At 36.7% G+C, this 25,758-nt stretch overlaps 1 protein-coding gene across 1 annotated transcript; it reads left to right on the forward strand.

The window, feature by feature from the left end:
* Window positions 1-19,042: 19,042 nt before the first annotated feature.
* Window positions 19,043-21,188, forward strand: LOC139841893 (3-oxoacyl-[acyl-carrier-protein] synthase I, chloroplastic-like). Its single transcript, XM_071832083.1, has 7 exons — window positions 19,043-19,498; window positions 19,722-20,150; window positions 20,285-20,458; window positions 20,569-20,682; window positions 20,762-20,863; window positions 20,962-21,028; window positions 21,121-21,188. The coding sequence occupies exons 1-7, from the start codon at window positions 19,043-19,045 to the stop codon at window positions 21,186-21,188; spliced, it is 1,410 nt and encodes a 469-aa protein (XP_071688184.1).
* The last annotated feature ends 4,570 nt before the right edge of the window (window positions 21,189-25,758 follow it).

The raw sequence follows: 25,758 nt of genomic DNA on the forward strand, positions 1-25,758 counted from the left end.
ACTGACTCATGCTTCAGCTCCCAACACCACTTCCAAAATATTCATATTTTAAACTTGAAAGTTTCAGAATTTAGAAACTAAAATAGTTTCTTTTATGATGTAACACAGATATCGCAAGGAGAAAATTGATTTCCGATACGAATGATTATGAAATTATCTCCAGAAATATGGAGGATATTTATAATGAAAGATAAGATGATATCTTAGAATTTCTAATATCAGAGGATGATGAAGAATATTGTCCGCAAGGGTTTAGATTCGGAAGCAAGGTATTCGTTAATGGCTTCAGCAGATACTGAATCATTTAGATTCTTTGAAGGCAGATTTCGTCCTTGTGATTTATCCACAGCCACTTTCATACTTTGCTCAATCCGTTTTCCAGTTCCAAACTTTCTCTTTTTCTGAGCTTTGCCAGCACACTATCCTTTATCATCAAACTTTTTACTGTTAAGGTTGTTTACAGTTTTTGCTGCTTCATCAGCATTTTTTCAAGATTTCGAGAACTAGTTCGTAGTTTAAGGTGTTTTTCAGAAACTTTACATTCAAAATCTGTAAGTTTAGAAGATCGATGTTATCTATATATAACTGTTGTCGTAGAAAATGCTACGAGATTCAAAATACTGATTGTTAATTCCCGGAAGTTGTAATGGCAATTACCGTTACAAGATGTGGATAAGTACATGATAGGGTTTCAATGAACAATTATAATGGTTTTTCGGAGAGACTTTACGTCACAGATTAATGAATTTGCTGGTACCTTTACTGTTAATATGGTGCAACATGAAAGGTTCCTCAGTAACAAAAACGTATATGCCAAAATTACAAGTCTGAAAGGTCGTCGTTGACTGGTTGAATGGTTGATAATACTGGATACTTTGAAAAGGAATTGCAAGGTTATTTTCGTTAAAAACAATGCTAAAGGATCTTGCATAGTTTTGAAGTCAAAGTATAGCTTTTAAAGATGTAGAGATCTAAGAATGATGTCACTTGTTAAATCTTGACTTGGATTCAGATCCGTCAATATCAGAATATGTAATTGAATTTGTATAAAAATGATTGTATATCGTTGTGAGTATTGTTAATAATTTTTGAATCAAAGTTGAATAATGTACAGTGTAACATATTAATTGCAAACTTAAATATTTCCCGGGTACTACCTACCCGTAAATTTTTTTTTTACAATTAATACTTTGTACAAAGAATTTTTGTTACAGTCTTTATGAAAATATCTGTATGTATATTTTCTTCAGATGTAATACAGATTTAATGAGTTAATAACATATTAAGCTTATTTGATTTTTGGCTTGAATTAGAAATGAATAATCTCCAAAACATTAGAGATTACCTAATCTTCGCGGAGTATTTCACTAATGAAATCAATACTTCATTATTTATTCTTATTGATATTCCTTGTTGAAGGATGCTGATGCTCGTGGAATTTTTGTGCACCTTACAAGGCACAGATGACGTTTTCTGGAAAGTTTCGAGTACATCGAAAATGAAAATGTAAAATCAATTATGTAATTGAATAATACACTTGGTTTATTACGAAATAGAATTCATTGAGTTGAAACAGAGATTGTAGTTAACGATTTTTAAATCATTAACGAAGGATGTATAGCATATTAGTAATATGAATTAACCGAGTAGTACCTACCAGTTAAGATTCACACGTAATAACTTGGTACGAAAAGATTTATTTTGATTTCAAAATTCATATATATTAAATATACATAAAATTTCTTCAGGGGAAATGAGTTAATACTTCATCAGTTACTGTTGCTGGTATTTCTTGGTAACTACGGTGCGTATGACGTTGATGTTCGTGGAACAGATTGTGAAGTTGAGGTTTGCGATGCGGATGTTGTTGGTGATGGTAATGGTACTGTTGGTGTTGTTGTCGGTGGTACTGTTGATGCCGGTGATGCTGCTGGTGCTTGTAACCTTTGCACCATATTCTCCAAAGCCACTACCCGAGCGTGAAGTTCGTTGACTTCTTCTACTACACTGGGATGATTGGCGGTTCGGACGAGCGGACGAATAAGATCCAGGATTTGAGAGAGTATATGATCATGACGAGATATTCTGGAGATGAGAGAGAAAATGGTATTATGAACAGGTTCACCGGTAAGTGCTTCAGGTTCTTCGCCAAGAGGGCAATGTGGTGGATGGAAGGGATCGCCTTCTTCTTGTCTCCAATAATTAAGTAGACTACAAACCCATCCCCAATTCATCCAGAATAGATGATGGCTAATTGGTTGATCCATTCCGGTTACACTGTCTTCAGAATTCAGGTGAATATCCATATCAGAATAGTTGTCAGAGTTTAAGGAATTTGAACTAGATACGGGATCCATCTTGTATAATTAGGGAAATGATTTTTGATATGAATTAGATTATAGAATTTAGTTTGGTATTCTTCAATACATAATTTACATATGTATATATAATACCAAATTCCATAAATCACGGAGAAATTTTCGGAAGATGTCAGGAAAAGTTTATAGTAACAGATACGCTAAGATATGAATTTTGTCTATACACTATTCATGCAATCAATGCAGTAAAACGTGTCTAGACTAGGAATGATAAGCAGGTAATTTTCAACAAGAAATGATAAGCAAAACTTTTGACATGCAGACACGGTCGAAGTCCAGACTTACTGATGCATCCTAACAACTATCAGTTAAACACACTCATGCAAGACCTGGTTCACTAGGACCAACGCTCTGATACCAACTGTGACGATCGCTCCAAATCCATATGGACGAACACGTCATTCATTGATTTCATTGCGAGGTATTTGACCTCTATATGATATGTTTTGTAAACATTGCATTCTTTTCAAAAGGTACACAATAAATGAATATCAATTTCTAAGGTTTTCAACGTTTGATGATTTCTACATATAGACAATCACCATAAATAATAGTTTACCATAATACATCCATTGACAATGAAGTCAAAATAAGATACACGGTGATGATTTTGTGAATGCAAAGTTTTCTTGAATAAAGCATGTATGACTCCATGCACATAGCTTGTATCACATATAAGCAAACAGCGGAAGACTTCTAGAAACCTGAGAATAAACATGCTTAAAAGTGTCAACACAAAGGTTGGTGAGTTCGTAGTTTTAATGTTGCGCATAATCTGTATATAAAGGTGGATCACAAGATTTCAGTTGTTCAATCCAGAAACGTTTATCAAAATATTCTACGAAATTGAGCACCCTGGTAACTAAACTTAACGTATATATATATTTTATACCCTTTGTATAATCATCTTAATAATACACACAAACCAACGTGTACGCTTCTCAAATAGCATACGTCCGTTAAAAGGCTAGTGCTCTAGCTCGGACGGGGATATCAAGCCCTATGGATCCATATACTACTACTCGCGCCCACCAATTCTTATAACCGGCAGTTACTAGTTACCAAAGCTAAGGGATTTTCGGTTCAAACTCAGTGTAGAATTAAGTATGTACTTGTGTCCATTGTTTAAAATAAAGTGCATGTATTCTCAGCCCAAAAATATAGATTTCAAAAGCAATTAAAAAGGGAGCAATGAAACTCACCTTAGCAGCATATAAAATCGTTCACCAAAATGTGATCGAAACTCGGATTACCAAATAACCGTAGATCTCAACCTAGAGAACATATGTTGGTCAATAAATGTCTATCAAGCTAGGTCAGGTCATAGTGTATCACAATCCTAATGCTCGAGATCGACATACAAAAGTTATCCAAAGTCGTTTCAAAAAGTCAATTTTGACAGTTGTTTAACAAAACGAGACGTACCTTATATAAGGATTCATTTACTCGGTTGGTAATATTCAAAAATCCAATTTATCAATCTCGTAAACAAGTTGTTTAAATCTTAATTGCAGATTCAAAAGCAATTTCAATTAACGTCAATCATAATTCAGTTGATCATATCTTTTAACCCGTTCATCGAATTTATTCGATATCTAAATGAAAAGTTATTGATTTTTCGCCAACTTTCCGAAAACATGTATATCATATACCTTTTACCAGTAATATATGTATTTAATTCGTGATTCATTATAAACTGTTTAACGACAAAATTTAGTATACAAGTATGTATAAATATATATTCGAGCACTAGACATGGATACACTATTAATATATAATAGATAAGACATAAATGCTTACATATCAATATTGTGATTTAATATTGTAGGAAGGTACGTAGACGTAACGGAGATGATAAACACTAGATTTGATTCACAAATATACCCCCGAACATTACCCATAACCTCCTTGGCAATAACCCATAATTTCCTTAGCTTTATCCCGCTCATAAAACTTATTTTGAATTTATTCGAGCAAAACCTCGTCGTAGTATTTTATGTGTAATACTAATAATAAGAATAATATTAATAATAATAAGATTTAATATTATTAATATTCTTAATAATAATAATAATAATAATAATAATAATAATAATAATAATAATAATAATAATATAATAAGTAAATAAATACGGAGTAATGGAATGAATCAGAAACAGATATGCTCGAACCTTTTATAGGTGTGGCCTGAATTCAGACCCCATGCGATCGCATGGTTCTGAAGGCCATTTGCCATGCGATCGCATGGCCCGTTTTTCCAGCTCACATATTTTTGTAATTTAGCTCGTCGACATAATTTAATATAATATATATAATATATTTAATTTATATAATTAATTATATATTATATTAAATTCACATGCATAGTTGACTTGTAATTTTTGTTCCGATAAGTCGTACGTTGTCACTCGACTTATGTCCCGGTTCCGGTTTTTTGAACGCCCTTTTGTACGCTGAGAAAACTAGTACATTACATTTTGGGACACGTACTTTAGTCAAAATATAGCCTTAAATTATCCCTAAATTATATCACTCAAAATATAACTTATACATTTGAGTGTTTTGGTCATTTACTTCTATAAATCATCGTCTCGCTATTTATTAAAATACATTTTAAAATAGTATTACTGTAGCAAAGTTACTGTAGCAAGTCAATTTTTCACTGTAGCAATTCACTGTAGCAAGTAGTGATTTTCAAAAACACTGTAGCATTTTGGGTACTGTAGTAATTTGAAAATACCTTAGCAAATTAGTGTTTTACTGGTTCATCTTAAACGCTTTAGTTAACTTATCTGAATATCAATCGAATCAATAAACGAATGTTACTATCGTTTACTAAATAACTTGAAATTATATATATGTATATATCTTTTTAATATACATAAATCAGTTTTTAAATACATATTGGAAGTTATTTATAATTAATTTTAATAATAAATATTTCAACTTATCATATATATTCAAATAGATATTTAAATCAATAAGTTTAATGTACGGTATCAAACAATTAATACATCGTTACATTTTCAAGTTATAGTATATATATATCTATTTACATATAATTGTTCGCGAATCGTCGAAAACAACCGAAGGGTATTTAAATATATAAAAGTAGTTCAAAAATTTTGAGATTCAGTTTTACAGACTTTGCTAATCGTGTCAGAAATGTTAATCATACAAAGATTAAGTTTAAATTTGGTCAGAAATTTCCGGGTCATCACAGTTCACTTTGCCCGTCAGTCTGAGGGTGATAAGCATTACTCATGTCAAGACGAGTTCCCATGGCTTCTTGCAAAGAACGCCAAAATCTAGAAGCAAAACGGGGATCGCGATCTGAGATGATCGATAACGGCACACCGTGACGAGATACAACCTCTTTAATATAAAGTTGAGCAAGTCTCTCCATCGTATCTATTTCTTTCATCGCTAAGAAGTGTTCAGATTTGGTAAGGCGGTCAATAATAACCCAAATAGTATCGTATCCGCCCACCGTCTTTGGTAGCTTGGTGATGAAATCCATTGTGATCCTTTCCCACTTCCATTGTGGGATTTCCGGTTGCTGAAGTAACCCAGAAGGTCTCTGATGCTTGGCTTTAATTTTCGAGCAAGTCAAACACTTACCAACATAAGTCGCAACGTCCTTCTTAAGATTCGGCCACTAATACTGTTCTTTAAGGTTGTGGTACATCTTGAGCGCTCCGGGGTGAATCGAATATCTCGATTTGTGTGCTTCATCAAGTATAAGGTTCCGTAGATCTCCATAATAAGGTACCCAAATTCTTCCGGCATAACATCGGAGTCCAGACTCCCTAACCTCGAATCGAGAGACAAGTATGTTCAAATGTTCGTGAGATATATTCTCCTCCTTGAGAGCCTCATCTTGGGCTACTCGGATCTGGCTGTTGAGATTCGAATGGATGGTGATGTTCAGAGCCCTAACACGAAGAGGTGCCATCCTCTCCTTTCAGCTCAAGGCATCAGCTACAACATTGGCCTTGCCAGGATGATAACGAAGTTCACAAATGTAGTCATTGAGCGTCTCGATCCATCGACGCTGTCACATATTCAGTTGCTTCTGATCGAAGATGTGCTGGAGACTCTTGTGATCGGTGAAGATAGTACTCTTAGTCCCATACAAATAATGTCTCCACAATTTGAGCGCAAAGACAACGGCTCCAAGTTCAAGATCGTGAGTAGTGTAGTTCCATTAGTGAATCTTCAGTTGTCAGGAGGCATAAGCGATAACCTGTGATCGTTGCATCAGTACACAACCAAAACCACTTTTCAACGCATCGCAATAAACAACAAAGTCATCACTGCCCTCAAGAAGTGATATGATAGGTACGGTGGTCAACTTCTTCTTCAATGTTTGGAATGTTGATTCGTGTGCGGGTTCCCATATGAACTTCTTCCCTTTGTGAGTCAGCGCGGTCAAAGGACGTGCAATCAGAGAGAAACCTTCGATAAATCTTCGGTAATAACCGGTGAGACTTAGGAATTGGCGAATATGCATCGGAGTAGTGGGGGTCTCCCACTTGCTGATAGCTTCAATCTTGGCGGGATCAACTTTGATACCCTGGTCGCTCACAACATGACCCAGAAATTGGACTTCCTTCAACCAAAATTCACATTTGGAGAATTTGGCGTAAAGTTGCTCTTGTCTCAAGAGTTCAAGTACTAGTCGGAGGTGTTACTCATGCTCTTCTTCACTCTTAGAGTAGATGAGGATATCATCTATGAAGACGATAACAAACTTATCCAGGTACGGCTTGCAGACACGATTCATGCGATCCATAAACACGGCAGGTGCATTGGTTAATCTGAATGGCATTACGAGAAACTCATAATGACCATAACGAGTTCTGAATGCAGTCTTCATCACATCACTTTCTTTCACCCTCAACTGGTGATAACCGGATCGCAAATTGATCTTTGAGTAAACGCTCGATCCTTGTAGTTGATCAAAAAGATCGTCAATTCGTGGAAGAGGATACCGATTCTTGATTGTCAATTTGTTGAGTTCACGGTAGTCGATACACATATGGAAAGATCCATCCTTCTTCATCACAAACAACACAGGTGTGCCCCAAGGCGAGAAACTTGGTTGGATAAATCCACGGTCTAACAACTCTTGTAGTTGACTCTGTAATTCTTGCATCTCAGAAGGTGCGAGTCTATAAGGTGCGCGGGCTACAGGTGCAGCTCCTGGCACTAAGTCGATCTGAAACTCTACTACTCTCAGCGGCGGTAATACAGGCAATTCTTCAGGGAAGACATCGGAAAATTCGTTCACAATTCGAACGTCGTTCACATTCTTCACCTTGGTTTCCACCATTTTCACATGCGCTAGGACAGCAAGACGTCCCTTCTTCATGATCGTTTGCGCTTTCACGTAACTAATGAGGTTCAGCTTCGAGGTACATCTCTCTCCATAAATGATCAGTGGCTCACCATCTCCTTGCAGTATACGAAGAGCTTTGTCTCCACAGATAATATCGGCCCTTACTTTCTTCAGCCAATCCATACCGACGATCACGTCAAAACTTCCCAGTTTGATAGGTATCAAGTCAATTTCGAAATCCGCACCAGCTATGTTAATAATAGCTCCTCGACCAATTTGGTCAACCTTTTCAAGTTTACCGTTGGCTACCTCGACAAGCATACATTCTTTTAAAGGAACTAATGACCAATTTATCTTATCGCAAAAATGTCTACATACATAACTTCTATCGGCACCAGTATCAAATAGGACAGAAGCTAAAAGATTGTTGATAGTGAATATACCTGTCACCAAGTCGGGATTTTCGCGGGCATCCCTTGCATTAAGATTAAAAGCTCTACCTCACGGTGGTCCGCTGTCTTTTCATTTGTTGGGACATTCGTTTCTGAAATGACCTGTCTTCCCGCATTCATAGCACTTCTTCGGCCCATTGGGGTTCGCCCTTGCATTCAAAGTGGTGACCTTTCAATCCTTGCCAACATGCCCAGACCGTTGGCACTTCTCACAGACAACATTGCAATATCTAGTGTAGTGTTTGTAACACCTCTTGCATTGTGGTAAGGTTCCCTTGTAGTTGGGGTTGGAGCTTGTGTCGGGGTTGGGGTTTCCACCGTTGTTGTGCCTCTTGGCAGGGGTTTGATTGTAGGTTCTCCCTTTGTTGTTGTTGTTGTTGTCCCACTTGCGCTTCTCACTACTACCTGCTTCAGACTTAACCTTCTCCGGTTCATCGATGATTATTTGATTCATTAAAGTATGCGCCATGTGCATCGCTTCCGGGACATTTGGTGGCTTGGACGAGGTGACGTTTCCCTTAATGCTCTTAGGAAGTCCCCAAAAGTACCTTTCCATTCGTTTGAATTCCGGGGTGACCATTGTCGGACACATCAGGGCTAGTTCCAAAAATCTCCTGTTGTAACCATCAAGGTCGTTCTCAACGGCCTTTAACTGCATGAACTCCATTTCCATCTTTTGTATCTCGGTTCTCGGACAATACTCCTCAATCATGGCACACTTAAATTCTTCCCATGGCGTAACATACGCCTCATCAATGCCTTGTGCCTGTGCCATTGTGTTCCACCACGTGAGCGCGCCGTCAAACAGTGTGCAAGAAGCAAATTTGGTTTTGCTTTCCTCTGAACAGTTGCTAACTCGGAATACTGGTTCTAGCTTTTCGAACCATCTAGTGAGACCAACCGGTCCCTCAGTGCCGCTGAAGTTATGTGGTTTACAGCTCTGGAACTCTTTGTATGTACACCCATTACGAATGGGTTGAATAACCGGTGGTGGTGGCGGTGGAGATTGCGGTTGCATTTCCACAATGGCTGCGGCTACCCTTTCGGCAATCATCTCTTCGATTTGGACGGTGGTAGGTGTTGATCGTCTGTTGGCCATGATGTTCTAAACAAAATTTTTGACTCAAGTCAAAATCCAGTATTCAAATAGTAATAATACAGTATATAGTAACCAACATGGAATCAAAACATCAAATGTTATTAAATAACGCATCTAGGTACAAATACCACAGAATCATCGTACAGTAATGTAAATAGAACATCGTGCAAGAATTAAATAACGCAAAGTTCCATTCATTAATAATAATAAGTTTCATACATCTGAATAAGTCCGTACAATACATAAGTGAAACATAAAACTACATCTAGATTACATAATGAAATCTAAATACAAAAGCCCTACGATGAAGGTGGGTGTAGGATGTCCATAACATGGGACATCTGGTCCTCTAGCTCAGCTACCCGAGCACGGAGGGTTTCCACCTCCCTTGTCAATTCTTCGACAGTGGGAGATGGTGGGGCAGGCGGTACAGGTGGTGCCGGTGGTGCCGGTGGTGCAGATGTAGACGGTCCGGCTCCAGAAATAGTCAGTACGTAACGGGGTGCCTTACGCACGAGTGGGTCGGCAGGGTACGGCACAAGCCGCTTGCAGGCGGTAACCCTACGACGCCGACCAAATGCATCAGTGAATGCTCGTCCTCCGTTGATCCCCGAAATAATAGTACCGTCGAAGCGATACCGCTTCTTCGGCGGGGTAGAGGGTGGCTGTACAGGTGCATCAGGGTCCTCCTCGTCGGAGTCATTGTCACTCAAGTCGTCTGTGGATGAGTCATCGGATGAAGAATCAGCGGATGATGGGTTGTCCGAATCATGTGGTGGTGACTGCACGGGCGGCCCTCCTTGGGCGGCTATCATCTGTCGGTAACGGGCGGGTTCGATTGGAATGAGATGTCCATCAGGGGCGCGTCAGCACCAATGGTGATATCGGTTAAAGAATGGACCTTCCCCGAATTCCGCGGGAATCACAATCTCACCGGAGCGGGGCTGTGACACCGAGGGTCCGGGGGCAGATGGAGCTGGAATCTCCGAAGGGTCCTGGGCTCCGCTAGAAGTAACCACTGGGGCAGGCGCCTAGCTGCTAGTCCCGGAAGATGAAGCGCAGTGGGTAGCGGGATCGGTGTGTCGGCAGCTTGATCAATGGAAATTCGGGTTGCAACATCACAACCCTTGTAAAAGATTTGGACTTTTTGGAAGGTATCCAAACCATGGTTTGGACAACCTCTTAGCATTTAAGAAAATCGATTCCATGCTTCGTACAAGGTTTCCATCGGCTTTTGACAGAATTGGGTAATTTCGTGTTGGAGTCTCGCGGACTTAGAAGCTGGAAAATATTTCTTAAGAAATTTTTCCAACATGCCATCCCAAGTTTCTATCGTAGCCTCGGCCAATGAATCTAACCAACTTCGTGCTTCCCCGTGGAGTGTCCATGGGAAAAATCTTAAAAATATGGCCTGGTCAGTGTCTGGTTTAAGTTTGAAAAGAAGACATATCTCTTGAAAAAGACGAATATGTTCGTTTGCATCTTCATTCGGACCACCACCAAATTGACACCTGTTATTAATCATTTGGAGAATAGGTGTGATGCCCCGTACAAAACTATCGTGTACGAATCATCAACAACAGGATCATTACAAGGTTAATTACTATATGCTGTAATAAAAGAAGTTGCATTCACGATAGAAAGATGACGTCATAATCGACATCAAATGTTTTACACCAACAGTATGCTTCTACGAATAGCAAGCATGAATAAATGTATGTGACCCTTAGGATGTTACAAAACATAGTTTCAAATGTATTAAAGTTTGAATACAAGATAAACAGTTCATGCGTTGATAACACTAGAGCAGCGGGTGTCTACGGAAAGACTAATACACAGCGGAAGCAGCTAACCTTAAGCACTTGAGAAAAACATGCTTAAAAATGTCAACACAAAGGTTGGTGAGCTATAGTTTAAGTATAACAGTATGTATGGTAGGCCACGAGATTTCAGTGCTACAAAGAGCGTTTCAAAACAGTATGATAAAGTATATGTTAACCGTGGGCACTTGGTAACTAACTTAACGTTTATACCCCCTGAAAGTACACTTGGCAAGTGCGTATGTTTACGAAGTATTAAACACTTGTTAAATGCTAGCGCGACTAGCCCGAGTGGGGATGTCAAACCCTATGGATCCATATCTAAGATTCGCGTTCACGGTTCAAAAACCAATGATTAAACGTTACCGAGCTAAAGGGAATGTTTATGCCATTGTATAACCCACACATATATAAGTTTAAGTACTCGTGCCGAGTATGTAAAACATAAAACGCGCATGTATTCTCAGTTCCCAAAATAGTTAAAGTAAAAAGGGATGCTATAACTCACAATGATAAAGTAGCGGTAAAGTCGAGTCGGGAAATAAGCAAGTACGTAGGTCCGGAAAGTCCTCAACCTAAGTCAAATAGTACCAAGTCAGTAAATCGTCCGAATAGGTTTAAAAGTATGTAAATAAGGTCTTAAGGTTCATCATCATTCATCATCAAACAAAAGGTGTAAAGTAAGTTTCGTTCATGAAAAGAGTTTAAAATAAAGGCTGAGTTCGGTCAGTCACCACGGCCTCTATACCTACTGAAATAAGGTGAGACCAGTGTCCATGGCTCCATATATGAGTCCTTTAGTTGTGGTAAAAATCTCAGAAGCAAACTCGTCTTCGTTTGACCGTGGCGACGGTCTAAGTGCTAGTAGGTCAAAATTTTCAGCACGACATTAAAAGGACATAGGGACGATCGGAGGGCCATAAATCCTAAACCGTAACTCGGATTAAGACGAGTCCTAAATGAAAAGTTATCTAATCGAACAGAGATATCTGAAAATCATCTTTAAAGTAGCCCAGGTCATACGGGTCAGACACAGAAACAGTAAAACAGTAGGGTCAGTAGGTTCCAGTGGTTCTTGGTGCTCGATGCTTATCATGGTTCTCATCCTTGATGCATATAGCTTCAAGTGTACAACTCGTTGATGTATTTGCATCATTTTCACCAAGGTTTGACCATCATAACCCAAGTGTAAGTCTAAGACATGAAGCACAACTCACTTAAGTGTTGCAAGTGTTTTGATGAACCAAAGTTACATCAAAGTCTTAGATTCAACACATACATGGAATGTAAAAGTAATATTATGTTACAACTTGAAAATAAACTTATAAAATCAAGATCTTAAGATGTAGAACATAGTTCTTAGTTAGATCTTGAAGATCCAAGACCCAAAAGTCTAGATCTAACATAAGTGTACAAAGTTATAGTTAAAGAAAGCTTACTTACATGTTCTTGAACTTTTAAAGTTAATTTTAGTTCAAGATTAATGAGATCAAAGTTAACTAGTAACACTTGACCAATCTTAACCAACAAACATGAATTTAAAGTGCATAATATAAAGAAACAAGCTAGGTAAACAAGTAACTAGTTCATGGGTTGTTCATACTTTAAAGATTCAAACCAAAGTTTGATCTTTAAGAATGTAAACTTTAAGTTTACAAACATGACTTACAAGTAATGATTCTATAACCATGAACTTAAAATCTTTTAACATATTAAGTGTAGAACATAAACTAGAAAGTTTATGTTCTTGTGTGTTCTTGTAAATACAAGATAAATGAAGAACAAACTAACAAGTTTGGTTCTTGAAAACTAGTAAATAAACAACCAACAAGACAAGTAGCTAAACCACAACCAAGAACAAGTAATCAAAACAAGCCAATGATGATGATGTATAGGGTATATGTTACGGTTTTTGTGAAGAGAAAAGGAAGAACATAAAACTTTGTTACTTACAAAATATAGAGAAAAGATGAGAGCAAATGTTGAGAGAAAAGTGAGAAGTAATTTGTGTGTGAGAGAAAGTGAATGAAACTAGTGAGTAAGTAAACAAAATTTGAAAGCCACAACACTCCCCAAGGAGTCCAAAACCGTCGGCCACAATAAGGGAAGGGAGGAAGAAAATTGTCCATAAGGTTCTTTCATGTTAAAGTCTTAAAAGGTGGTTACTAGGGTGCATGGTGTTGGAAGATGGTGCAAGTAAATGGTAACTAGATTCCATAAGTGACTTAATCCATCTAGTTAAATTTTAAGTAATACTTACATGAAAGACATGGGCTAATGAATCCATTTAAGATGTAGGGTGGGCTCTTTAAGTCCACTAACATTAATTAAAGCCCAAGTCCAAGTATTTAACAACTAAAGTCCAACAAAGCCCAAGTAATTAACTAGAAATCTTAGTTAATTAAAATGATTAATAAAACTTAATCATGAATGTAAATAATACTTGAAAATATTATTCGTGCAAGTTTCGTGTGTCACAAAGACGTTTCGGGCATTCAAAGTCATGTACGGTTAATCATGGCAACAAGTAAATGTAATAAAATACATTCGTTTAATCACAAGTATAATAATAAACATTATTAATAAATAAACGTTGGAAAATCCACGGTCGTTACAATAGGTCATTTTATTTCAAAATTTACCTCACCAGTGGGCGGAGTAATAGCACTACCTTGTCCGGTTCGGGTTGCCTTCATCTTGGCCGCCATTGATTGTCTTGGTACCATCGGTCTTGCTTCTCTTTCCATTTCAAATTTTGGAGGAGGAACAGGCTCACCAAATTCAGAATATCTCGGCTTGGTTGTACTTGATTCTGAATCAAAAGTTTCCTGCTTTGATGAAGATTCAAAAAGTTCAAGTACTTCTTTTGGGATCCTACCAAGCTTTCTATCAGGTTCCGTAAGCCGTGTAAGTAATGGAGAATCTGAACTTCGGGTATGTGGCATATGCAACCTAAAATCTGTCAATCACACAACTAACAAAAACTTTTAAACATACCGATTCTATAAGTTTAAAATTCAAAGACTATTAATAATTTAAAAATAATTAAGAAACTACTTAATCACAAATTAGTTAATAATTCTATTTTGACACAAAACTGTCCCCGGCAGCGGCGCCAAAAACTTGATGTGTAAAACGTGGTATATGAATTGTTGTATAAAATAGTATGGAAAAATACTGATTAGAGATTGATACACACTAACGGGCAGTGTACCCGATCGTGTAGTAGTATAGTGAATGGTAAAATCCGTGTATCGTTCCAAGGACAGTATCTAAATCAAATTAGGATTATAGACTAAATTGTGATTGACTAAGAAAATTACAAGTACGGGATATATTTTGGTTTGCCCTTTTACGATAGGCGAATCAAGTGATGAATAAGATTAAAAAGACAATATTTTTGGTATTTTTAGTTTATGAAAACAAAAAGATAGTTTTGATATCAAATTAAGGAAATATGCTCATCTAGACTTTTTACCCTTAATGTTGAATGTTATTTAGGATGAAGACCGGATTGATTGGTTATGCACGAGAACTAATTAATTGGTTCACCAAGAGTAGTCTTGCGCAAACACTCAAACGGGATTACAAGACGCAAGTGATGTTCTTGTCATCTAAGACCTCCTATTTGTAATCAACTAATTCAGCTAGTTTGAAGACTTGAAGAATGATCATGTCAATGGTGTGTTGTACATGATCCACTCCTATATCAACTAAAGGTTTAACTTAGTTCATTCCCTTGGTCCGGTTAAATGCTCAATTCACCTAACCCAAATAATTAACTAAGTGTTATAACAAGATCCTTATAAACGTCACTAGATATGGCAAATCACTAACACATGTTAATTGATGGAACTAGGTAGTTGAAAATGTGTATAACAGATTCTAAGGAATTGGTCATTCTCCTAGACAATTACACATACTAATTAAGCTATTCCAAAGTATCTACAAGAGTCGTTCTTACATTCTTATGTAAATTAACCATTTGAACTCAACTTATCCCTTTTGGTAAAAGATGGATAGACACATGTCACTAGGTATAAATTAATACATTAACTTAACAAGATGATGTTTCTTAATCAAATGAACATATCAACTAGTTGAATCGAAAGGATTATATTTAACAAGAATGATTCTTGTATTCAAACATCAAACTATCGTGCATAATTACAATCAATCAAAAGTAAACATTCAACATCTCGGTTATTTATCTAGATGAACATAAAATGGGCTAGCCAACAATCATGCTTGAAAACTTAAACACAACAGTAACAAAGATAGAATTCATTGTAAATACAAGATTAACCTTTTAGGAGTAATCTTGGATGAAGCTCTTGAATGATCTTGGATTCTTCAATGATTTGAGTGCTTAGATGCACTTTGATAAGCCCAAGATCTGCTTTGAATCGTATGTTTTCGTCTCTAAACAGAAAGGAAACTGGTACCCTTGAAATGAAACTGGAAATGGAATTAAATAAGCTGAAAAGTTGATGAAAAGTACTGTGCGCGGCACGCACAGTAAGGGTGCGCTGAGCGCACTCTCACCTACTTCACTTTTCCTTTACAGCTCAAGAACGCACGTTCAAATATGCTTTTCTGTTAAAAGTGAGCGAATAGGTGCGCTGAGCGCACTACTGTGCGCGGCGCGCACCACCTAAATGTGCACTTGGCGCACTTTGGTTTTGGCCAAGAAATCCTCTGATCAAATTTATGCAATGTGCGCTGAGCGCACATTTTGTGGTACGCTGAGCGCACTCTTTTGTCTTTGGGTTTCTGGTCTTGTTTTCGATCTCTGAGCTGTTATCATACATAATCTTCATATTTCTTCAAGTTTACAATGATTCTAGACTATATTACAATACTATGAAATACAAACGGAATTACTATGTTTACGTATGAAATAAATAACAATAGGACGCGATATTATGACTAAAGATATGACTAATTTGAGTAATATCAATTCTCCATCAGCAAACTACTTGCTCTATACCGAGAATGGTAAACCCGAAAGTTACTTTGAGGCAAGGAAGACAAAAGAATCCATACAATGGGAGCTTGCCATGAAAGAAGAGATGGGATCACTTGAGAAGAACAAGACTTGGTCACCAGTGAAGTTACCTCATGATAAAAGGGCATTGCAAAGCAAATGGGTGTATAGAATCAAGAATGAGTTAGATGGCAAGAGAAGGTACAAGGCTCGTTTGGTAGTCAAAGGCTTTCAACAAAAGGAAGGGGTTGACTACAAAGAGATATTTTCACCGGTAGTTAAAATGACTACTATCCGTTTGGTACTTTCTATGGTTGCATCCGAAGACTTACATCTTGAGCAACTAGATGTAAAAACTACATTCTTACATGGTGATCTTGTTGAAGAGATCTACATGAGGCAACCCGAGGGCTTTGAGGTAAAGGGTAAAGAAAAGTGGGTTTGTAAGCTAAAGAAAAGTTTGTATAGATTGAAACAAGCACCTCGGCAATGGTACTTTGAAGTTTGACGAGTTTATGAAGAAGATTGGTTTCTTAAGATGTGAAGCGGATCACTGTTGCTACTTGAAGAAATTCAAGTCTTCTTACATAATCTTATTGTTGTATGTTGATGACATGTTACTTGCAGGTTCAAACATGTCCAAAATTAACAAGTTGAAGGGATTTCTTTCTCGAGAATTCGAGATGAAAGAACTTGGTGGTGCTAGGCAAATACTTGGTATGAGTATTGTGCGCGATCGTGTGAAGGGTACTCTATACTTATCTCAATCCAAATATATTGAGAAAGTAGTAGAGAGGTTCAACATGGAAGATTCAAAGGCTCGTTCTATGCCTTTGGGAAGCACCTTAAAACTATCGAAAAGTCAATCACCAAAAACGGAAAGAGACAAGAAGGATATGGAAAAGGTTCCATATGCATCGGCCGTGGGTAGTATTATGTATGCCATGGTTTGTACAAGACCCGATATTGCTCAAGCAGTGGGAGTTGTAAGTCGTTATATGTCTAATCCGGGGAAAGAGCATTGGGAAGTGGTCAAATGGTTGCTTCGTTATTTGAAAGGTACTTCTAATGTGGGATTGTGTTTCTCCAAAAACAATCTCATACTTAGAGGTTATGCGGATGCTAATTTGGGTGGATGTGATGATTCGGGGAAAAGCACTACGGGTTATGTTTTCACAATGGGGAAGACGGCGATTAGTTGGTTATCTCGATTGCAAAAGAGTGTTGCTTTGTCAACCACCGAAGCCGAATACATGGCTATTGCGGAAGCTTCTAAAGAGCTAGTGTGGTTGAAGAACTTCTTAGGCGAGTTGGGTAAAAGACAAGACTATTGCGTCTTGTATTGTGATAATCAAAGTGCGGTTCATCTTGGGAAGAATCCGGTGTTTCATAGTCGTACGAAACACATCAAGATAAGGTATCATTTTATTCGACAACATATAAATGATGTCACTTTATTCTTGGAGAAAATCCTTGGTACGAAGAATCCTGCCGATATGTTTACTAAGGTGGTCACGACGGAGAAATTGAGGTTTTCCATTACCTCAATTGGTCTTCTCACGAATTGATGAGAGAAGACCCCAGCTAGAGATGTGAATGGTGTTACAAGTTTAACAAGTAGTATTGAAGACCTTTTATCGAAAGTCTACTCATCCGAAGAATGTGTTGAGCGTGCGTGTTTCAAATGGAATTTGGCGGTAATCGAAGGTAGTTTAATGTACTTGGTTAGATCATTGATATGAATGGAGTTTGTTCAAAGTCTCAAAGTGGGAGATTGTTGGAGTATGGGGACATTTAAACAAAGTTGAAAATGTCGCCACAAAAGATGAGTTAAAGTGTTGCACGAATTTTGCAGATTTCGGGATTCGTGAAACAGAGCAATGCGGCGCATCACTCTAAGGATGCGGCGCATCCATGCAGCAAAATAGTCCGAAGGTTTTGAATGCGGAGCATTGAGCTGTTATGGCGCATCAATGGGAGCGGATGCGGCGCATCGCTTCTTGATGCGGCGCATCTGGAGCTGGTACTTGAATCTGAAACGTGGAAAGCAGGTGATGCGGAGCATCACTCATCAGATGCGGCGCATCTGGTGTCTGGCAGCAATTTGGCAAGTTGCAACCTTTACATCCGAGCATGCTTTGGCCTCCTTTCACTTTAGGTGCAAAGTTGATCACTTTACACCTAAAATTAGGGCTGTGATCATGCCAATACAAGGTGGAAAGCATGGCTAGTTGGTTTATCTTTCATGATTGCTAGCACACTTGAAGATCAAGTTGAAGTTTCATGGTGTTCTTGTTTTCTCTATATATAGAACTCATTGTATGCAATTGTAACACACCACATACAAATATTCAGTAAATAAATACTCTCTAGTTGGTCCGTGGACTAAAGCAATCACAACGATTGCATATAACCACGTTATATCTTGTGTTGTTATTACATTTCTTGCATTTTAATCTTTCGTTCATTAAGTGGGTTGAGTGATCTTGATAGTATCACTACTCGGCTAGTAATCTTGTAGAATTACTAGCGTTATTTGGGTCCTAATATCCTAACATTAATTTCATAAGAATCAGATGTGATTATGATTTAAAGTTGATTAGGTTTGAAGATAAAAAAAGTTGAGTTTGAAAAGTTGTGAAAGATGTATAAAATGTGAAGTGTATATTTCATTTTGTTAAGTTATGGCTGAATACTGCGGTCTTGGTTACTGGTTGTACCCTTTCATTTTGTTTTTCGACATAAATTCAAAAAAACTTATAACTAGTTTGCTTTTCCCCTAATTTAGAAGTGGAAAGAATACACTTACTATTCCTAACGAGGTTAGAAAATATAAAAAAAAACGTAGTCCAAATTGACACCTTGAATTATTAATGAGGTTTAAATGCATCAATACACTATAAATTATCTGGCTAGCGAGTATTAACTAAAACTATGCAATTATTTGATTAATCAGTAGACATCAATGGAAGCTCAAGCTCTTCTGCAGTTCAAACCTCTTTTGGTGTCCACACAGCGCAAGATCAAGTCTCTACCCATTAATTTCAAACTACCACCATGTGCCAACACCAAAAACCGTCGTGTCTTAGCATTTAATGCCTCCCTTACCGCCCCAACACGAGAAAAAGATTCAAAAAAGCGGGTCGTTGTTACAGGTATGGGTGTTATCTCTTTGCTTGGAAACAACGTTGATACGTTCTATGAGAGGCTCTTAAATGGAGAGAATAGAGTCACATTTATAGATAGATTCGACGCTTCAAAGCTCCAAACTACGTTTGGCGCTCAGATTCGAGATTTCAACGATGATGGATATATGGACGAAAACGACGACCAAAGGCGTGATCCTTTTCTAAGTTATTCAATTGTTGCAGCTAATAAAGCTCTTGAACATGCCGCCCTTGGTGTTTATGAACGTTCCAAGGTTCGTATTCCAGTTCATTCTATTTATTCATGTTTCGTAATGTTGGATATCATGGGTTAATTTTTTTTAGGATGTCAAACTCATGTACCCTACATTTTTTACACAAATAATGTCCTCAACAGGACTTGAACCATGACCTCAAGGTCAGAGGGACTTCTCAGTACCGCTAGACTAAAAGCTCTTTGGTGATATAATGGGTTACATTAATGTATAATGTTTGCAGATCAATAAAGAGCGAGCAGGGGCTATTGTTGGATCAGGATCTGGGGGCATCTCCGTATTGGCAAACAATATGGAGTCTTTTATGAACAGTAATTATATGGAAATTTCACCTTTGTTACCTCCTTATATTGCAAACAAGGGTGCAGCCGTAGTTGCTAATAATCTTGGGTTTATGGGACCAAGCTACTCCATTGCATCTGCCTGTGCGACATCAAACTATTGTATATGTGCTGCTGCAAATCATATTCGTGATGGGGAGGCTGATTTGATGATCGCTGGAGGTGTCGAAGATTCATTTTGTGACGTTGGTGTGGGAGGTCTTGCTGCTACCGGAGCAACGTCCACAAGAAATAATGATCCGCAAACAGCGTCCAGACCATGGGACAAAGATAGAGACGGATTTGTTATCGGAGAAGGTGCCGGACTTCTGGTAACCTTAGCACTTGATTTGGACTTGTATTTAATAAATGTAGTCCATGTGGAGTGTTTGTGATAATGCGGTTTTTGTACTTCACACAACAACTTATATTTGATCATATATGTGGTATTGTGGTTTGTTTGTAGGTGATGGAGAGTTTAGAACATGCTATGAAAAGGGACGCACCAATATTTGCTGAGTTCTTGGGGGGCTCGCTAAACTGTGATGCTTATCATATAACTAATCCGCGGCCAGATGGGGTTGGTGTTGCATCCTGCATCAAGAACTGTCTTGTAAATGCTGGTGTCTCGATAGAGGAGGTAATTAACTTACTTTTTTATTAATTGAAGATGGTAAATTTTTATAGGTATAAAAACATCTTATATACATTCACTGATGTGGTTCTCTTCAAACAATATCATCTTGTTAGGTAAGTTACATCAATGCACACGCAACTTCTACGGTGGTCGGGGATGTGGCTGAGGCGAAGGCTATAAGTGAGGTATTTAAGTGCAATAAAACAATCAAAGCTAACTCAACCAAGGTGAGCTTAATTCCTCTTAATTTTCAATCTTTTAACAACATTGACTATTTCTTACATAATTTTATTGTGTATGTTTCAGTCGATAATTGGACATTGTATGGCAGCAGCTGGAAGTATGGAAGCTATTGCTACAATTAAAGCGATTCAAACCGGATGGTTGCATCCGACTATTAATCAATTTGTAAGTGATGTTGATACTTAATTACTTATAGTCCTAATTAATGCATATCTCATTCATTTGTCCCATTACAATTCTCATGTGTATTTGTTGCAATGTAGAATCTTGAACCTATAGTAGAATTTGACACGGTTGCAAATGAGAAAAAGCAACATGAAATCAATGTTGGTGAGTTTAATATCTTTTTTTAAGTATCTCAATTGGTGCTATATGTACATATTTAAGATTAATGTATCATATCACATATTTTTGTTTTGCAGCTATTTCAAATTCATTTGGTTTTGGAGGACACAACTCTGTTATAGCATTTACTGCATTCAAACCTTGATAATTTTTTCAAGAATAGTGTTTTCCGTAACGCTTCGAACGTCACGTTATTTATAAAATTTGATCAAAAATGTGCAATGTAACATGATGATGATATGGGTTTTGTGGATTTATGTGTCATAATTTTGTGGAAAATGATTTGAAAAGTCCCTAATGTTTGTTTAGTCTCTTAACCATGATAAAAGCCGTGAGTTGTGTTTCATAACATGCTTGAAAGATTTGGATAGATTTAAAACTAGCTCTTACATGTGTATCTTCATACATTATTACATTACATTAATAGATAGAAGTGATTATATGTCGTTTAATGTGTTGTTCGAGATCATTTTCTACTGTTCAATCCATGACATTATTATTATTATTATTATTATTATTATTATTATTATTATTATATTATTATTATTATTTATTATTTATGATCATGTTCTACATAAAAATGATCGATCATATATAAAAGATATGTCGCATCATTATGTACAAATATCTAATCTATCTAATATAACGTACATAATTAAATAATGAACCTACATAAACCATTCCCAATCAACATTGCAATAACCTCACCGTTGCAACACGTGGTTCCCATCGTTTAGCTTAAAATGAAATACATAAAAAATTTGTGATAAATTTCATAGAAGTATAGGTAAGTAGCCAATAAGTGAGTGCCCAATAATTTCTTAAAGGTCTAGCTAGGTACTCCAATTATGATTGGCCTCATTTATGATATCACTCATCACTAAATGATACGTTTTAGTGATATGATCTACATCTCCTTTTGATATGAGCTTGGAATTATTCAAATGATACAAAATTTACTCCGACCGATGGAGTTAGACTTATTTTCTCTACAAATGTGGAAGTCTTTTTCGTGGGCCTCTTTTATTTTAAACATGCTTATTCCTTATAAAGTTGTGAATTTGTGATATTTCATTTGCTAGTATTTACTGGGATGTATTGCAAAGTGATCATATACATAGTGTTGTATATGTATATTTCAAGCACTAAAGGTTGAAAACAGAAATTGCACGAAGAATACTTAAAGGATTTGAAAGATCCGCTGAACGAAAAGTTTGCGGATCAGTTTGCGCGTTAGTGAAACATTGCGGATTCATTCCACCAAGACAACGTGGATGATAGTTAATCCGCACACCGCGAATATTCTAGAAACTATAAATAGAGAGCTTGGCCTCTCATTTATAGGTTGTTGATTCTCCACCATTTGCTCTAGCCTTTGTAATTTTCACTTGTGACTTTGCCCAAGGAATTTTTACATTGTGCTAAGGTGAATTACGCTAATCAATAATCAAGACCGGGTCGGGGTGGTTGATCACTTAATTGCTAAAGTGAAAGACGATCATCAGGGCCCAAAACAATCATCAACATCCCATTTCACCCCTTAAATCTCATTGCACTCAATCCTTAATTAAGTAATATTAATATAGGATTGATCAATTGGCGCCATCCGTGGGACACGTTCAAAATTAAATTCGAATTTTTTTGATTCGTGCTATCGAACAGTAAAATTGCTTGTTTAATTTTAATCGTGTATTGTTTTGATGATTCACAGGTAAACACGTTTAAAACTCACGGCAATTCGATCATTGGTTGAAATGACGAGCAATGCTGGGAACGTTTGTGATAATTCTGCTACTATGCAAGCAAATGCTTAAAAGAGGGGAAGAAAACGAAAATCTGCGAAAATGCTTCAGAAATGGCAGTTCGCGCCAATAAGTTTTCCTGAAATGCAAAGCGAAGATTTTTCCGAAATGCTGATAGTAATATCGTGCAAAATTGCGCAGACTGGAATCACAATTATGAAGGTCCATATTGATAATGGCAGTAGTGTCGATATTGTTTATGAGCAATGTTTTGTTCGGTTGCCTGAGAGTATTAAGGCGAATTTAAAACCCACCGCAGCCTCGTTAACTGGCTTTGCGGGAGAATCTTCATTGCCTATAGGGCAGTTGTCTTTAAATATTGAGCTTGTCGATGAAAACGATGCTAATTTGGTGCGCCAAGCACAATTAGACTTATATGTTATGCGAACTTCTTCCCGCTACAATATGTTATTAGGCAGATCTGCGTTGTGCAAATTTGGAATTGTTCCATCTACTATTCATGGCATGATCAAATTTACAACGCGTAAAGGTGTGGCGACGGTGAACTCGGCGAGTGTTATCCCTATTTGTGCAACTTTTAACATGAAAAACACAGTTAAAGAATGCGTTGATGCTGAGGATAACATGGTAGTGGTTAATCTTAAGTATCCTGATCAAATAATTAAAATTGGTTTTAATATTAATGCGGATACAAAAGCGCAGATTGTACAGTTAGTCATGGAATACATGGACATTTTTGCTTGGTGTGAAAGAGATATGACTGGTGTTCCGCGTCATATAGCGGAACACAAGCTTAATATCAATCCTGCTTTAAAACCTGTAGTCCAAAAACGCAGGGGTATGGCCCCAGATCGCGTTAAATGGTTATGCGAAGAGGTAACAAAGTTGGTAGCAGCAAGAATTTTACGCGAAGTCAAATATCAATCATGGGTCGAATACCCAGTTCTAGTGAAGAAGCCTGATGGCTCATGGCGGATGTGTATTGATTTCAAGGATCTCAATAAAGCATGTCCTAAAGACAATTACCGGCTTCCAGAAATTGATTTGAAGGTAGAGTCATTACATGCCTTTCCGTTCAAATGCTTTTTAGACGCCGCGAGAGGATATCATCAGATTCCAATGGCCAAAGAGGATGACGATAAAATCGCTTTTCACACAGGCAAAGGTATATTCTTTTATATCATGATGCCCTTTGGTTTAATTAATGCGGTTGCAACGTATCAGCGGCTAATCGATACTGCATTTCAAACCCAAATTGGGCGTAACCTTGAGGCTTATGTGGATGATTTAGTAATCAAAAGTACAACGCAAGCGCGTATTATGATTGATATGCGCGAAACGTTTTGTAGTGACCCGAACTTTTCCATGATTACATATATTAAATGAAAACTATATTTGCATGATTAAATGTTTCCAACATGTTAAGCAATCAAACTTGTTAAGACTTGATTATTTGAAATGAGTTTCATGTAGACAATTGACCACCCAAGTTGACCGGCGATTCATGAACGTTAAAACTTGTAAAAAAAAAATTATATGATGATATATATATATATATATATATATGGATATATATATAGTTAACATGATATTATGATAAGAAAGTATCTTACTAGGTATATTAACAATGATTTATATACATAAAATGAGACTATTGAATTAAGAAAACTCGAAACGATAAATATAACGATTATCGTTATAACAACGTCTTACTAAATACATATGTATCATATTAAGATATTAATACACTATGTTTAACATCATGAAATGATAATTACATATATCATTAAGCGTATTAACAATGAATTACACGAGTAAGATGAGACTACTAACTTAAGGATTTCGAAACAATACATATATATAACGATTATCGTTGTAATAGTATTTTACACACACACACACACACACATATATATATATATATATATATATATATATATATATATATATATATATATATATATATGATATTAAGATATATTAATACACCATGTTAACATGTTAACATAACAATTTAACATCTCATTTAAGTGTAATAACAATGGATCAATTACATTTAACAAGATCGTTAACTTAAAGATTCCGAAACAACACTTACATGTAACGACTAACGATGACTTAACGACTCAGTTAAAATGTATATACATATAGTATATTAAGATGTATTAGTACACTTTTGAAAGGTTTCATGACACATATCAAAGTACTTCTACTTAACAAAAATACTTACAATTGCATTCTCATTCATTTTCATCAACAATTATACTCGTATGCACCCGTATTCGTACTCGTACAATACCCAGCTCCTAGACGTATATACATATAATAATTTAGCTCTTAGAAGCCTTTGTGAGTCACCTAACCATGTGGGAACCATCATTTGGCAACTAGCATGAAATATCTCACAAAATTACAAACTAATGTGACCTTAATTGGACATGCATAACCACGTTTTTCAACATCACCATTATCACTCTCATTTTTCAACTTTCATGCATCAAATTGATCTCTATCTTGTTATCTCATATTGTTATAAGTGTTCTTCATCATTTTCTTCATAATCTACATCAATCTAGCTCATAAATCCTAACCTATATCAACTTATAAAACAACTACTCAAGAAAACTTCAAGAACACTTTCATGTTTGCAAGTCTACTTCCAAGCTTTCTAATCCATTCCAAGTAATCATCTAAGCTCAAGAAATCTTTCTTATTTACAGTAAGATATCTTTATAATACAAGGTAATACTCATATTCAAACTTTTATTCAATTTCTATAACTATAACTATCTTATTTCGAGTGGAAATCTTACTTGAACTTGTTTTCGTGTCATGATTCTACTTCAAGAACTTTCAAGCCATCCAAGAATCCTTTGAAGCTAGATCAATTTTTGTCACTTCCAGTAGGTTTACCTACTAAACTTGAGGTAGTAATGATGTTCATAACATCAT

The sequence above is a fragment of the Rutidosis leptorrhynchoides genome, chromosome 1, assembly GCF_046630445.1.
Source record: "Rutidosis leptorrhynchoides isolate AG116_Rl617_1_P2 chromosome 1, CSIRO_AGI_Rlap_v1, whole genome shotgun sequence".
Classification (NCBI taxonomy): domain Eukaryota; kingdom Viridiplantae; phylum Streptophyta; class Magnoliopsida; order Asterales; family Asteraceae; genus Rutidosis; species Rutidosis leptorrhynchoides.

Coding starts and splice junctions, on each gene's coding strand:
- LOC139841893 (XM_071832083.1), top strand. CDS start 19,043: ATGGAAGCTCAAGCTCTTCTGCAGTTCAAACCTCTTTTGGTGTCCACA. Junction 20,459..20,568: donor CTGGTGTCTCGATAGAGGAG/GTAATTAACTTA, acceptor TCATCTTGTTAG/GTAAGTTACATCAATGCACA. Junction 20,683..20,761: donor TCAAAGCTAACTCAACCAAG/GTGAGCTTAATT, acceptor TGTATGTTTCAG/TCGATAATTGGACATTGTAT.